Source organism: Vigna unguiculata, chromosome 11 (genome assembly GCF_004118075.2).
Source record: "Vigna unguiculata cultivar IT97K-499-35 chromosome 11, ASM411807v1, whole genome shotgun sequence".
NCBI classification, from domain to species: Eukaryota; Viridiplantae; Streptophyta; class Magnoliopsida; order Fabales; family Fabaceae; genus Vigna; species Vigna unguiculata.
In genome coordinates, this window is record NC_040289.1 from 32,692,556 (window position 1) to 32,707,070 (window position 14,515).

The window sequence follows — 14,515 nt, forward strand, 5'->3', positions numbered from 1 at the left end:
AGGCTTTTGACATAATATAATGGATAAAATAATGGATAGCTTGATCGATCTTCATTTAAATGAGAATTTTTAAAATAACATTACATATATGTCTAGTAATATAGTTACATCACATGAACTAAAAGTTAGATATGAACTTTTATGATTATAATAAAATATTTTTACACTACCACTATGTTTCAATTAACTTCTTAACCAAAACTTCATTTCTCTTTCTCTAATCTAGAAAAAAAAAATTACAAAAGTCATTTTTTCATAACATTAATATTTTATTAAAATACACATAAAAGTTGCTTAGGTAGAATCTTTCTAAGTAATCCCCTTAAGATCCGGCGTAAATAATAAACACATTAATGATATCAGCATGATGTAAATTTAAAAATAAGCGTATTGTTTTGTTTATAGAGTTGGTGTATCTTTCATTTAAATCTATGAAAATATTATTTAATTTTGTAGTATTTTCTGTTCATTATTGAAGCGTAAGAGCTATAAATTAAAATAAACTACGCACCGCGTGCAATGCATGGGTGGTCGTTTAATAAAATACAAATATAACGGGGGCAGATTTCAGTTTTAGGATTTGGGTCCCCTTCATTTCTAATAGGCTACATCTAAATTGTTTGTTAACCTTCTTTGTACCAACAAAAAACACATTTAAAGGAGTTTACTTAAATCTATAAACATGATATAGTTTATCTGCAACTTTCAAGCTTCATTTTAATTTTTGTAAACTAAAAAACTTTATTTTCATTTAATAAATAATTAAATCATTTGTTCGACTCAAAACACATAACCCCTTTGGTTCGATTTATCGTCTTCTAGTATAGCACTAATAAAAAAAACACGATTATACATAAGAAAACATCCAATTAAGCAAAATCTGGGAAATGGACAAGAAGTTATTATGATATTCTAGAGATCCAAACATATAAAAAATACTATATGAGACGAACGAGTTTAGTATCCAAACTAAAGACAGTTGTTTTTCAGTTAGCCTATCACGTTTAGAAAAACAACCTATATCATTCCTGATTAAAGTAATGAATATGAATGCTCCGATAAGTCAGATGTAAATTGACTTGGGACGTTTGATTTTCACTGAAAAAGGTATACATAAATCAAGATTAAACTGATAATTACAAAGATTTACTTGATTAATCTTTTAGTCAAAATTTAAGATATTTCAAATAGAAAAGCTGGTTACGAGATTCCGGCTTGGCAATCCTCCGTCTCTTTTGAAATTCTGCCGGAGAAGACCTATGGTACATCCACCCACCATACATCCAACTATATAAACCCAAAAAACATACAATTGAAAAACTCTTCCTAATCCTGGCAAAAACTCATACATAGGAACTTCATTCTATCTGTGTGAGAATAATAAGGTTATCCCCATTCTGGGTCTCTTGCATCTTATAGAAAGGTCTTAGCCAAGTTTCTTAAAACAGTCACATACAAGAAATGATAATAAAATTGAATAACTGAAACAGAAATACTTAAAATAAACAATAAAGCGAAGTATTTAGGATGCAAAACGAAAATTATCCTTTCCACATATTACTGTTTCACTTCCTCACAATCAACAGCTACTAACATGCTACTCATCTTTAGTCCATAGTCCACGCTACAGTTACGGAACATCAAAACAGTATCATCATCATCAGTTTCATCATCATTCATTTTTCATCAATTCAGATTCTACATTCCTTCCGCACAAGTCACTACTGTTGGGCGCACTGTACCCTCTGTGCACCACCAGGCATATCATCATCCTCCTCATATGCTTCCTGAGCAGCTTGTTGTTGCCTCCTCCTAGACTCCTCATCCATATTGACATCATGAAGTGTGGTCTCCTCACATTCGTCCAGCTCCATGTCTGTTAACTGTGAAGGCTGCTTTGGGGGCAGAACGGCTTCCAAAGCCTTAACCTGATCAGGATTTAGAAAATCTGGGAATTCCACAGTGAAGTGAAGATAAAGCTTCCCCTTCATGAATGGCCTCTGGTACATGGGCATCCCCTCGTCATTAATAGCCTTGTATGAATCTGCGTTATAGACCAATGAACATAACATTACAAAAGTTAATAATCACATAAATAGAGACCTGAAAGGATTACATGTGAATCATTTACGTACCAGGTTTCACAACTTCCCCGGGATTTGATTTAATAAGAAGCTGACGCCCATCCAAGTGAGTTAGGACAAATTGGAAACCACACAAAGCCTCAGTAAGGGACAAGGTGTGCTCAACAAAAAGGTCTTCGGCCTTTCTTCTGAATTTAGGATGCTCCTTCTGCTGAAGCACAAAGACGATATCCCCAGTAATTGTGTCCGGCTGCACACACAAACAATCATTAATCGTCAGATAAACAATGTAATCAATAATCATAAACTAAATGGCAATAAGAATATTGTAAGAATCACGGCATACCGCTTCATCAGCTTCACCAGGGAATGTAATCTTCTGCCCGTTCTGCATTCCCTTTTCAACAATCACTTCAAGAACTTTCTTCTCCTGCACAACCTTCTCTCCCTTGCATTGTGGGCAGCGATCTCTATCATTGATAGTTTCTCCAGTACCCTTACATTCATTGCAAGCATGCTGCATTTGTTGAATCATGGATGGACCAAGGTGCCTTATAGAAACCTTCATACCAGTTCCTTGACAACCAGCACACTTCATCGAAGCCCCAGACTTAGAACCCTTGCTGTAAACAATTCACAAACAACTAATACAATAAATCCCATGGATAGAACACGCGACAATAATGCAAACAATAAAATGCAAAGGCTTAAATATGATTCTGCTTATAGTCCTGTAAGTATAAAAACGTTGTTTCCTTACAATCTATCAAAAATAATAGCATCTTATGGCCCTTGTCTTCCACAAGAAAAAAAAAATCGTTTCAGTCCTTCATTTATGAACATAAGGCTATGTATGACACATGTCCACAAATGAGAAAACAAAAGGAATCATTATATTTTGAAGACTATAGGTGATCATTCTCCTACACAGAGGGACTAAAAAGTAGCAAATATTAATCGCATCCTTCCCTCAAAACCAAACGAGGTATTATTCCCTTTAACTTAAATTGGAGCCAAGAACTAACTCCTTCAGTACACCTAAATTAAATCAAAAGACAAAGACTGTCCCTAAAAAATAATTGTTTTATATAAGAACACATTCATCCTCCCAACAATATAAGGTAGATCATGTCCAAACTAACGAATATCATACTTCTAAACCCAATACAAACGACTTTTCCAAAAAGAAAACTACTATAAAACAAAACCCAAACAAATTCTGAAAATACCCACCCACTGCACTTGGAGCATATGACATTTCTGGAGAGGGACAGCTTCTTTGAAGTCCCTAGGTAAAGGTCCTCCAGAGAGACCTTGAGAGGGTGAACCACATCTTCTCCGCGCCTCTGTCTCCTACCACGACTACTACCACCTGTTCACAAAGCCATAACCCCTTTAGCACACAGTCAAACTTATCATACGATTATAGATCAATTAAAATTAACAATCATTCATTATATCAACAGCCAAACCTGATCCAAAAGGACTCCCACCGCCAAAGAAAGATGAAAAGATATCAAATGGATCATGGCCACCGCCACCACCCATTCCTTCCTTAAGCGCATCTTCACCATACTGATCATATATCTCACGCTTCTCAGGGTCACTCAGAACCTCATAAGCTTGAGCCAATTCTTTAAACTACACCAGACAAGAGAAAAAAAACATAAGCATCGCCTCCCTTGCATAACAACTAAAAGTAATTAAAACCTAATTCAACTACCGACAATCATGCAACCTCAACCTCACAATTGAAACCTAAATCAACAAATTAAACCCTAATCAAAGTAGAAAATTCAAGACTTATAAGGTACCTTCTCGGGATCACCGCCCTTGTCGGGGTGATTCTTGATGGCTGCTTTCTTGTAAGCTTTCTTCAAATCATCCTGTGAAGCGTTTTTGGAGACGCCGAGGATTTCGTAGTACCGTGTGTTATCGCTCTTCTTTGGTGCCCTCCCAAACATCTTGTTCTAATGGATCGAAATTGAAACCCTAGTTTGAGGAAGCAAAGAACAACGAGAAGGGAAAACTCTAGATCGGAACAAACTAGAGAAGAAGCAACACCCTAGATACGAAACCTCCAGAGTTGAATATTTATATTTATATTCAAAATCTTCTTTATTTTTGTCTTTATTTTATGTGGTGGAGATTGAGAGAAGAGTGATCAATGGACGGTTGCGATGGAGGGTGCTTGTGGCGTGGGTCCCACAAGAGAAGAGTCTAGAATTTTTGTTTGCTTGTTTAGGTGAAGTTGGAGGTGTGAACCATATGTTTGATTTGGAATTTTGTTCTAGATCCTTCCTTCGTAAGCTCTAGGAAATGCAGGAGAGTTCTATTTTTCTTTTTTCTAATGTTTTTATATTCTTTAAAAATAAAATATTTGTTCATTTCTTATTTAATTCGGTCAAAATTGTAATATCATAATTTTCTAAGCAACATTAAGGAAGGTCAAAAGCGGTTGGTTAATCATATGTATTCTAAACTCTTTTAGGTGTTGTTTACTTCAAGAAAATAATAATAATAATTTGTATCATTATCTAAATAGTTCCATTAATTAGAAAACTATTTATAAAATAAATAAAAATAATTTACAATAAAATTATAAAAAAATATTTATATTTAATTTTGTAATTATAAAAACATATAATAAAAAAATATTCATGTAATGCATGTATTTTCATTACAATCAAATAAATTAAGTAGATGTATGTATGTTTGCTAGAGTATTTTCTTACTGTGTTGTAAACCAAACGTTGATAAAAGTGTTTTTTTTTATGATGTGTAGATTAGTTTTGTAATAATATTTAAATTATTTTAGTAGGATGTTGCCTTAGTTTTCAAAATATTTTTTTCATATTAAGTTATTTTATTATTTGATTTTTTGAAAAAAAAAATAGAAACCTGAAAGTTACAACTATTATGATTATGTTTTCAGAATTATGTCTGCAGTTCCAAATTTTTAATGATTGATAGAATGTTATACTTGTTTATTTTTTATTTAATTATTTATTTTTAATATAACGAGTTTTATTTAAAAAATGTTAACAGTTTCAAACTATCAAGAGGTTTTTATACAAATATTATTTGAATTTTGATGTGTATACAAATTTGACTGGTAATATTTGTGTTAGATATAAGTGGTTGAGTATAATAGGTAATGTCCTAATACAGATACAAAATGGAAAACACTCTTTCAAGTTCCCCTCAAATACGAAAGAGTATTCTTATTCACAAAACAAAACAAAAAATTGCTAAAGATTATAAGAATTTTAGCGTTTTCATCTTGATTATTATTGTTAATTTTTTTATTAAAGAGAAACTTTTTTACAGAGAGTTAACAAGAGAAAATCATTTGGAATTATTGTAAGACAAGTTGGAGTTATTATCTTTTCTTCAACTTCACACTTGGTTGTTTAGAAACACTTTAAATACTTTTTATTTAACATAAAAACACATTTATTTTTTAAGAAACTATTCAATAAACGTCATCACTTGTTAGACTTTAATCACATAATAATTTTTCTTTTAAACAAAGAAAAGTAAGGATTATGCATAGTTGAAAGTTTTTCTGAGCAATCTTTATAACACATGAAATGAGTTGTTGGTGTAAAATAGCTATAGACACAATATTTGATATATTTATGTCATGACACTTCTAAAGCATGTTCCTTTTGAGATAATGAATAAACAAACATTTTCCACACACATGTAATAAGTATTAAAATACCTAATAAACATTATAAATGTTCAGAGTAATGTATTATCGTAATTTATCCAAAGTTTTCATTCATTAGATATAGTTGTATAAACACGAATGACTTTATACTTATCGAATGGGCGAAATATTTAAATAATTCAATCGTTCATAGAGACATTTTATTTTTTAGTTTAAATACTTACACAAATCAAACTCGAAATCTTATGTAACAAAAACAAATTTAAATTTAACCTATTAATATTTGATTCAATAATTGATTATGGTTTAATTTACCCTTGTTCAATCTTAAACTATTTTACCTGTAATTCGTCATCATGTAATTATAGTTTACGTGATGTTCAAAGATATCTCCTCCTGCATTGATGTGTTGACCGAGGCGTTTCCCTCCTCGCTTCTCTAATACAATAATATTTATGTTATCATTTTCTATTATTTCCATTTGATTACACCAACCATATTTTTTTCTTACTTTTATTTGTCAAAATGAAGCTCCAAAAATTTATTATGCATTTCTTTTTACCTTCCTGCTAAATTAAACCTTTTATAACAAAAATAAATCCATTAAATTAAATAATCAGATTTCAAAAAATATCATATGTAAAATATAGTCTTTCAAAACAATAATATTTCACTTCATCAAACATTTAAAATAATTGATATATTTGGAATCATGAAATTTAAGTTAGCTTTTTACAACATAAATTTAGAATCTATCGTTAGTCATTCAACCTCAATTGTTAAAATAATTAATTTCAAAAAATAAAATGATATTTAATTGAATGTTCGATCAAATATAATAATTAGTAGCATAAAAAATTAGAAAGATAATTTCAAGTTAAATAGTTTATAAATTTTTATATGAAATTTGAATTTTTCTCATCTTAAATGTTGATATAAATTCAAATGCTAGTCTGAAAACTAAAAAAAATTTAACGCAATTAATTTAATAAGCATTGTATTATTTTTAATATTTAAGATCATTGTATCAAATTTTGTATAAAAGGAAATTTCAATTCAACACAAAAGTTTAAGGAAAACATATATATTTAACTCAACAACTTTTAAATTACAAAGATTAAAACCATCGGTTTTAGTTTGAAAGACAAAATTAATTTTATTTTAAGAAAATAAATACAAATTAGCTATGTCTTTCGTGTGTTGATTTTAATTATCTTTTTAACACATTCTTTGCTACAATATTAAGAAAATATACTAACTTAAAAAAGTTTACAATAAAAAATTGAAGCAAGTTAAAAAAGAGTCAGAAAAAAAAAAAAGAAAACTTCGTTATTTGTTACCAAATTTGCCACCCTCACAGAACTCTAATCACCTTTTTCTTCTTATAGCTCTCCAAAGTTTGTAACTTTACACTGTAGGATAAAAACCAGCCACACCCCATTAGTAGCCGGTAGATTCAAAGTTGAGGGGAAAGAAAAAAACAAACGCTTGTCACTCCTACCACACCATCGTCATCATCATCGTCAAATCCAAACACGACAATGGCAGCGAAAGGAGCATTGTGGTTGATGCTGCTGCCACTGGTAGTAGCTGTTGTTATTGCCACCAACACCAACAGCGTGTACCAGCCTTGTGCTGATGCCAAGATTCAGAGATCTGATGGCTTCACTTTTGGCATCGCCTTCAGTTCCAGGGAGTCTTTCTTCTTCAATCAGTCCCTTCAGCTCTCTCCCTGTGACCACCGTCTTTCTCTCTCCTCCTCCAACTCTCAGCTTGCTCTCTTTCGTCCCAAGGTTGATGAGATCTCTCTCCTCACCATCAACACCTCTAGTTTTTTCCCTGTGAGTAACTGGTTCGATCTTTTTTATCTGGGTCTGGCTGATTGAAATTTGAAACTGATGATATCCATTTGTTTATCTTGGTTGTGGACTTTTGGGACTATAATCTTACTGGGACATGGATGTATGATTCTGTTGTGTTGAAAAGTTTGGAACTTTGAGGTGATATGTTGACTGTATTCGTAGAAATTTATCGTTTTGTACCATAAATATATAAGAGAGTAAGAGAAGACAATGTTTAGGATAAAATAGTCGACATGGTGATATTGTTGTACGAATCAGTGATGTATATTAGATGAAGATTATATTTGGAGAAATTTTATTGGTGTAAGTACAAAATTAGTTAGTTGGTGTGATAGAGATAGAGGTAAAAGATAATGTTAAAGAAAATGGTGGATGATACCATTGTGCAAACAAGGGATCCCTTATATTTATGTGTTGTAATTTTCATTGTAGAATATGGGATGGGGATACTGGGATTGTTGCTTCTGTTCATTGGTTGGTCGAGTGGGGCACTTTTGTATTTGATATTGACATGGTGATTTCGTGTCATGGCGAGGGTTCAACAATCAATGGATATTCTTTGGAAAATAAGAATTTGGTCTGGGAAAATGTTAGAAGTAGAAATAAGTTTTGATATATTTTTATAGCTGTCATACGACTTTCTCGTTTGACATGACCAATGAACCTAATTTTATGTTCTAGTTATGGCAAGAAGAAATTGAGCTGTACAAGGAGGTTATTGAGGTTGTTGAATGTCATAAATTCAGCTTTAAAGTGTTTTAAATGAGATATAAGAGGCTATTTATTATCGTAGCACATGGAGGAGAAATTGCTATGTATTTCAGAGACTTGTGCTCCAATATAGAAACATCAGATATGGCACAATATACCATGTTGCTAAGAGATCAAGTAGAGCTTTGGCAAAAATGGTAAATCAAAGCCAGGGAATAGAGATTCAACCCCCATTGCAGTAATACCTATCATATAATGCACGTCCTGTCCTGAATCCTGCTTAAAGGAGTTAGGTACAATGAGCAAACCTGACCTATGTTCTTTGCATTTAGCTCAATAATGTTATTTTCTTTTTGTTTTTGCAGTGTGCTAAATAAATATTTTCTCTTTCTAGTATTTGCCTCTATAGGATTGGAATAGTCCTCATTCACCAGTTTCAACCATAATGTATTTTTGTTGTGTAGACATATTGCTATGTATTAGTCAATAGGTTTATGCCTAACTTAATCTCCCAGAACTGGTTTGTAGTAAGATTGCATCTGTCTATATATTATAATTTGACTTTATTTGTAATCACTATGAAATCTCCAACACACTCTAAGAATAAACATCTTGAATGTTGCATTAGATATTTGTGGGTGGCTTAAGAAGAGCACAATATTGGGTGACAGAATAGCCTTAATGAACTTGATTAAGATAGACTTTTTTTTTTTCTTAATTACTGTGAAGATATTGACAATATTTTTTATCATAATAATCTGCCTTTTACAAACTATTTCCCCTTATTCTTGTGTGCTCCAACTTAAAGTTAAGCCACTGTTGACCACTGTATTTATCTTCATCTGAATGAGTAGGATAATTATGGTGGATACATGGTGGCATTTGCTGGGAGAAAGTATGCTGCAAGGTCTCCACTTGCATTTGTTGCAAACAGCACATATACAGTGACAAGTTTCACACTGGTAAGAGATGTAGATCATGAACATGATGAGTTGAGTTTTGGTTAGTTATTGAAAAATCTAAGGTGTGATTGGACTTTCCATTGGATTTAGGTGCTGGAGTTTCAGAAGGGTAGGCTGCAGAACTTGTACTGGAAGAGAGATGGTTGCTCTTCATGCAAGGGAAAATCCAACTTTGTATGCCTCAACAAACAAGATTGTGGTATCAGAACATCATCTTGTAAAGGCAGAGGAGGTGCAGTAGATTGCAGTCTGGGAATTCAGCTAGCATTTTCTGGTACAGACAAGCATCTATCAGTGCTTAATTCATGGTATGAAGTGGAAAACCTGCGCCAGTACTCTCTCTACGGCTTGTACTCAAATCTGAGGGACTCTCTCACCAGCCAGTATAACAAATTCTTTTAACAACATGAACAAAATTTCTTCCTATGGATTATTTTGATGGTTTGGGATGGTATTGTAACTTTTCTGTGATTATATTGTTCTTTGCCTTCTTATTTGTTACAGAATATTTATTGCATACCAGTTTTTGGCTTATATCAGCATTACATGAAGAGTATTTGTACATTCTTGAAGGCTGCATGTACCTTTACTTGTTAATTTTGAGTCTAGTTTCTCTGAATTTTTTGTACTGTTTTTTGTTGTACTTTCAAAATACACTACTGGATATTTATGTAAAAAGATTTTAAATATATTTAAAAATAATAAAATCATTATATTAGTGTATTTTAAAGACAAGATAACATATGACAGTAAAAAATCTAAATTCGTTCATTTCATTACTTTGATGAAAGAGATTACTATCAAATCTGGAATTGTGTATTGAAAATGTGGCTTGAGAAGAGGATATAGCAGATAAGAATAGAATAGGATATATATGAGAATGGCTTGATAATAAAAAGAAAAGGTTCCGTGTCAAAAGATACAATGTATCACCTAATTAACTAATCACTAGCGATTCATGCAACTGTTCATTAACACAAAAATAATAGTAAATTCTACACTTTATTAAAGAACATTTTCAGCTTTTTAATAAATTTGCATCAAAGGTATGAACATCTTTAACTCTATACCACAAAATCAGCTTGTAAGGTAAGATTTGTACTTCACTTATATATTATGAAATTGTTTTATCTATGGTCGATGTGGACTTCCAACAAACTTTGCATCTTACTAATTGTTGTTTACTAAAATTTTTGACCCGTGCAAGGCACGGATTATTCTTTAATGAATGGATTTTGTTTTTTTAGTAAATGAAAAAAATTAAGAAGTTAAAAGTAGATATTAATAATAATGATAAATATGATTTAAAATGGGAAATATCAATTTTATTATGTTTATAAATGAATGCAACAACAGTTCTGAAACATCTAGATCATGACAATACTAATTGTAATAATTATTGTTTTGTTCAATATAAAGTTTTAATTTTCTAAACATTTATAGATATACTTGTTATGAACATTTATACAAAACTTCTTATTGATTTCATTGTTCAGAAGACCATTACAATCTGCAATATAAAATCGATATAACATTATTAAATTTAAAATTGGATTAAAAAAACAAAAAAATGCAATACTATAATTGACAAATAACCAGAATAGTATAAGATTAATTTGTATACCTCTTATCAAAGATTTTTAAATATTTATTTGTAAACCACATTTGTAGTTGTAGTGGTTAGTTACATTTTCATCTTCATCTATAATTAGTATTTTCAATCCAATCTTTTTTTCTATTTCACTCTAGAAACGATTACATATAATTGTCCATGAGTGAATATGGCACGAGAAAGATAAAGTCAAACTTTAGAGAGAGTTTGCTCTTGTCTTTTGTTATATGTGTTCTAAGTCACACAACTACCTTTCACCTAATTAAATTAAACATTAATATAATTAAAATTCATTTCTCAATAAAAAAATAATATCATTAAAATCCAGATGCAATACTTCACAAAAAAATTTAATTAAAAATTAATACAATTATAATTTCCCAATTTTGCAATCACAATTTTGTATAGAACCAAAACATAATAAAATTTAGTATTTCTTAATTATAAAGTTATTATTTATTACTTTTTGAATTCATTAATTATAACATTACTATTTATTATTTCTTGTGTAAAGAAATTTTTATTAATGTTATTCGTGAAAATAGATGAGAAATTTCTTTTTTGATTTATTTTCCCTCTTTTATTTTATTTTAATTCTTTTCATATTTTTATATTTTATTACATTAATTATTTTCATACACGATATATTAATGCTATTCATGGAAATAAAGAATTCAACCTTTCAATGCAAGTATTTTATTGAAATAAAGATTTATTAAATATTTATATACATGTATTTTATTTTATATAAAAAATAGTAAAATTTATGAAATATTTATTATTTTAAATAATAATTAATTAAAATAATGAATAATAAAAAAATATGATAAGTTTATTTATAATAATATAAATTGTTTTTATATATTGTGATTTGAATATAGAAATATGTTAAGTTTAGAACAAATGATAAAGTACATGTGTCAAACAATATTTGAAATATGAATAAACAATTGTAATAATTAAATGACCTTAATTATTATTATTTTTTGTTTTTTAATAGAGTATATTATTATATGATAATATATTTACATATTTTTTGTAAATTTGTTAATATAAAGATGTATAATACCAATTAAATTGATACATGATTATTGGTAATCTATTTTCATTTTGAAGTACAACAAAATATAAGAGCAAAAATGTAACAATGATAGTTCTGTTATAACTATCTTTCATTTTATTGTATGGTTTAAGTTTAAGTAGACACAATCTTTCAAGTTCTTGGCTATGTGTATATCGCTTCTTTCCAACATTTCTTTTATTATGTAAGAATAATACACCAAATTTTATTTTATATATCGTAAGTCTCTTAGTTAAAACACACTACATATAGTCAGAGAGGTAGGATGGATTAGGATGCGCATACATCATTCATATTTGTAACAAAAAATCATATACCTTAATTGACATAAACTAAACTAATTCTATGTTATCACTGTAATCATTATTACAAAAAAATAAAAGTCCTTTTTGACAGTCGTGAAAAGATGAATCACATATCATCTTCAAGTTTCTTATGAATTTGAGAAATAACTGAAGTAAAAAACATTATTGATTATTATCATTCTCATAATCACCTATATTCAGCTTGTAATCAGAAATGCTCATTTTATGATAGTGAGATTAATGTTTATGAACTCAATGTCGAATTAAAATTGAGTGTCTTCATCAACTTCCTAAAACTTTCCTTCTTTTTTCTCATTTTCTCATGATGATCTTGACCCAAAGCGTATTCTCATCTATTACAAAAAAATAAAAGTCCTTTTTGACAGTCGTGAAAAGATGAATCACATATCATCTTCAAGTTTCTTATGAATTTGAGAAATAACTGAAGTAAAAAACATTATTGATTATTATCATTCTCATAATCACCTATATTCAGCTTGTAATCAGAAATGCTCATTTTATGATAGTGAGATTAATGTTTATGAACTCAATGTCGAATTAAAATTGAGTGTCTTCATCAACTTCCTAAAACTTCCCTTCTTTTTTCTCATTTTCTCATGATGATCTTGACCCAAAGCGTATTCTCATCTATTATTGCCATAGTGACCTCTTCATGCAGAAAGTAATAACGCTAACATTGGCAATTAAGTTATTCATTTTTCTAAGGAACTATCTTAGTCATATCATGTACCCACCAATTCTCCATATCTTCCACATATTCAATTTCATCTATTTTTGTCCTAGTTGTTTCCTCTTAAGTTGCTTCCATCTGGTGAAGTTGTTAGTTGAGACTCCACTTTGCCTTGCAGCTTCTACAAATCAGCGGTGAAATTAATCAACCATAACTATAAAGAACTAAACTTGTACATATAAACAACAATAAAGATGAAGAAGAACTTGTCTCCTAATAGATGAAGAAAAAGAACAACTTCCATGAATAAACTATATCATTCCAAAGCTTACCTTCAAGCATACCTTTCTACTGATAATTGTTACATTAATTTCGTTGTGCTCTCGATGCACCAACCTCTTGAACTAAAGGTATCTCAAGTACCTGCTCGTATACATGCTCAATTATGATCAAGCCCTTTCTTTTTTTTTCTTTATCAGGAACAAAAACATTAGGACGATCTAAGAAATAAATAAAACATACCAAGATATAACACTTGAGTAACCGACTACAATATTAAAATAATTTAAAATTTTAGTTATGAAATTGTCATTTTCAATCACTAGGCATACATAGAGAGATGATACTACTCACATAAAACATACTTTCAAAATATGCCAATGTGAGAATTAATTAATATTAATGTTATATGTTCTACCAAATTAATTAAATAAGAATTAAATAATTAATCAAACTTCGTTTCCATATTATAATAGTTTTTTGTGATTTTGAATTTCAAATACAAATTTTAATACCATATATTTCGAATTTAAAATTTTGTAATATGTATGTTAAGTGTATGGAAACAAAAAAAAGCAAATCATCATCTTTGAGAACATGTATCTTAAGTTATTTTTATTTTTGTCAATATAATTGATTTATGGAGATGAAAAGTAAGTATGAAAAAATGAAAAGTTTTGAAAGGTGTATAAATCTTCTTCAGAAAGTTAAATAAAATTAAGTAAAAGAGTCATTCATAGATTTAACTAGATTTAACCTATTAAACTTTAATAAATATTTATCATATTGTGATCTTGATTTTAATTTTTTAATTTTTTGAAAATTTTGGATTTAACCTATATGATCTGCATTTATTATAAAAATAAACTGTAGTTTATGATTTGTATTTAGTTTACTATTATAATTGTCAAATAGTAAATTTTATGTTATGAAATTAATTTTACTATTTAAAATCAATGCATGGAAAGATGCACACTCATTTAATGTAGAATAAATTTATTGATAAATGTGTGCAATCAAGTTCTTTACTTTTATTATTTGTTTATTGACAAATTCATAAAATCTAAAGTATATGTATTTATTATATATTATATATAATAAGTATATATTTATTTATTTTGTTATCTATTTTTTGTTATTTCTCTTTCTATCTTTGTTCTTTGTTATAAGTTAATTGTTGTCTACTATTCACTATTTATTCATTTATTTGTAATATTTACATTTTATAATGGTTAAACTTAGAACTCAAAAC

The 14,515-nt window shown here is 29.4% G+C and overlaps 2 protein-coding genes across 2 annotated transcripts; one reads left to right on the forward strand and one right to left on the reverse strand.

Moving 5' to 3' along the window:
- Positions 1-1,372: 1,372 nt before the first annotated feature.
- On the reverse strand, positions 1,373-4,173 carry LOC114169260 (dnaJ protein homolog). The gene is made up of 6 exons (XM_028054327.1): positions 3,899-4,173; positions 3,557-3,725; positions 3,318-3,456; positions 2,431-2,707; positions 2,136-2,334; positions 1,373-2,044 (listed from the first exon to the last, which is right to left on the reverse strand). Exons 1-6 carry the CDS (start codon positions 4,046-4,048, stop codon positions 1,722-1,724), a joined length of 1,257 nt encoding a protein of 418 aa, XP_027910128.1. The 5' UTR covers positions 4,049-4,173; the 3' UTR covers positions 1,373-1,721.
- A 2,981-nt stretch (positions 4,174-7,154) lies between these two features.
- Positions 7,155-9,929, forward strand: LOC114168833. Its single transcript, XM_028053796.1, has 3 exons — positions 7,155-7,601; positions 9,188-9,295; positions 9,386-9,929. The coding sequence occupies exons 1-3, from the start codon at positions 7,302-7,304 to the stop codon at positions 9,695-9,697; spliced, it is 720 nt and encodes a 239-aa protein (XP_027909597.1). The 5' UTR covers positions 7,155-7,301; the 3' UTR covers positions 9,698-9,929.
- The last annotated feature ends 4,586 nt before the right edge of the window (positions 9,930-14,515 follow it).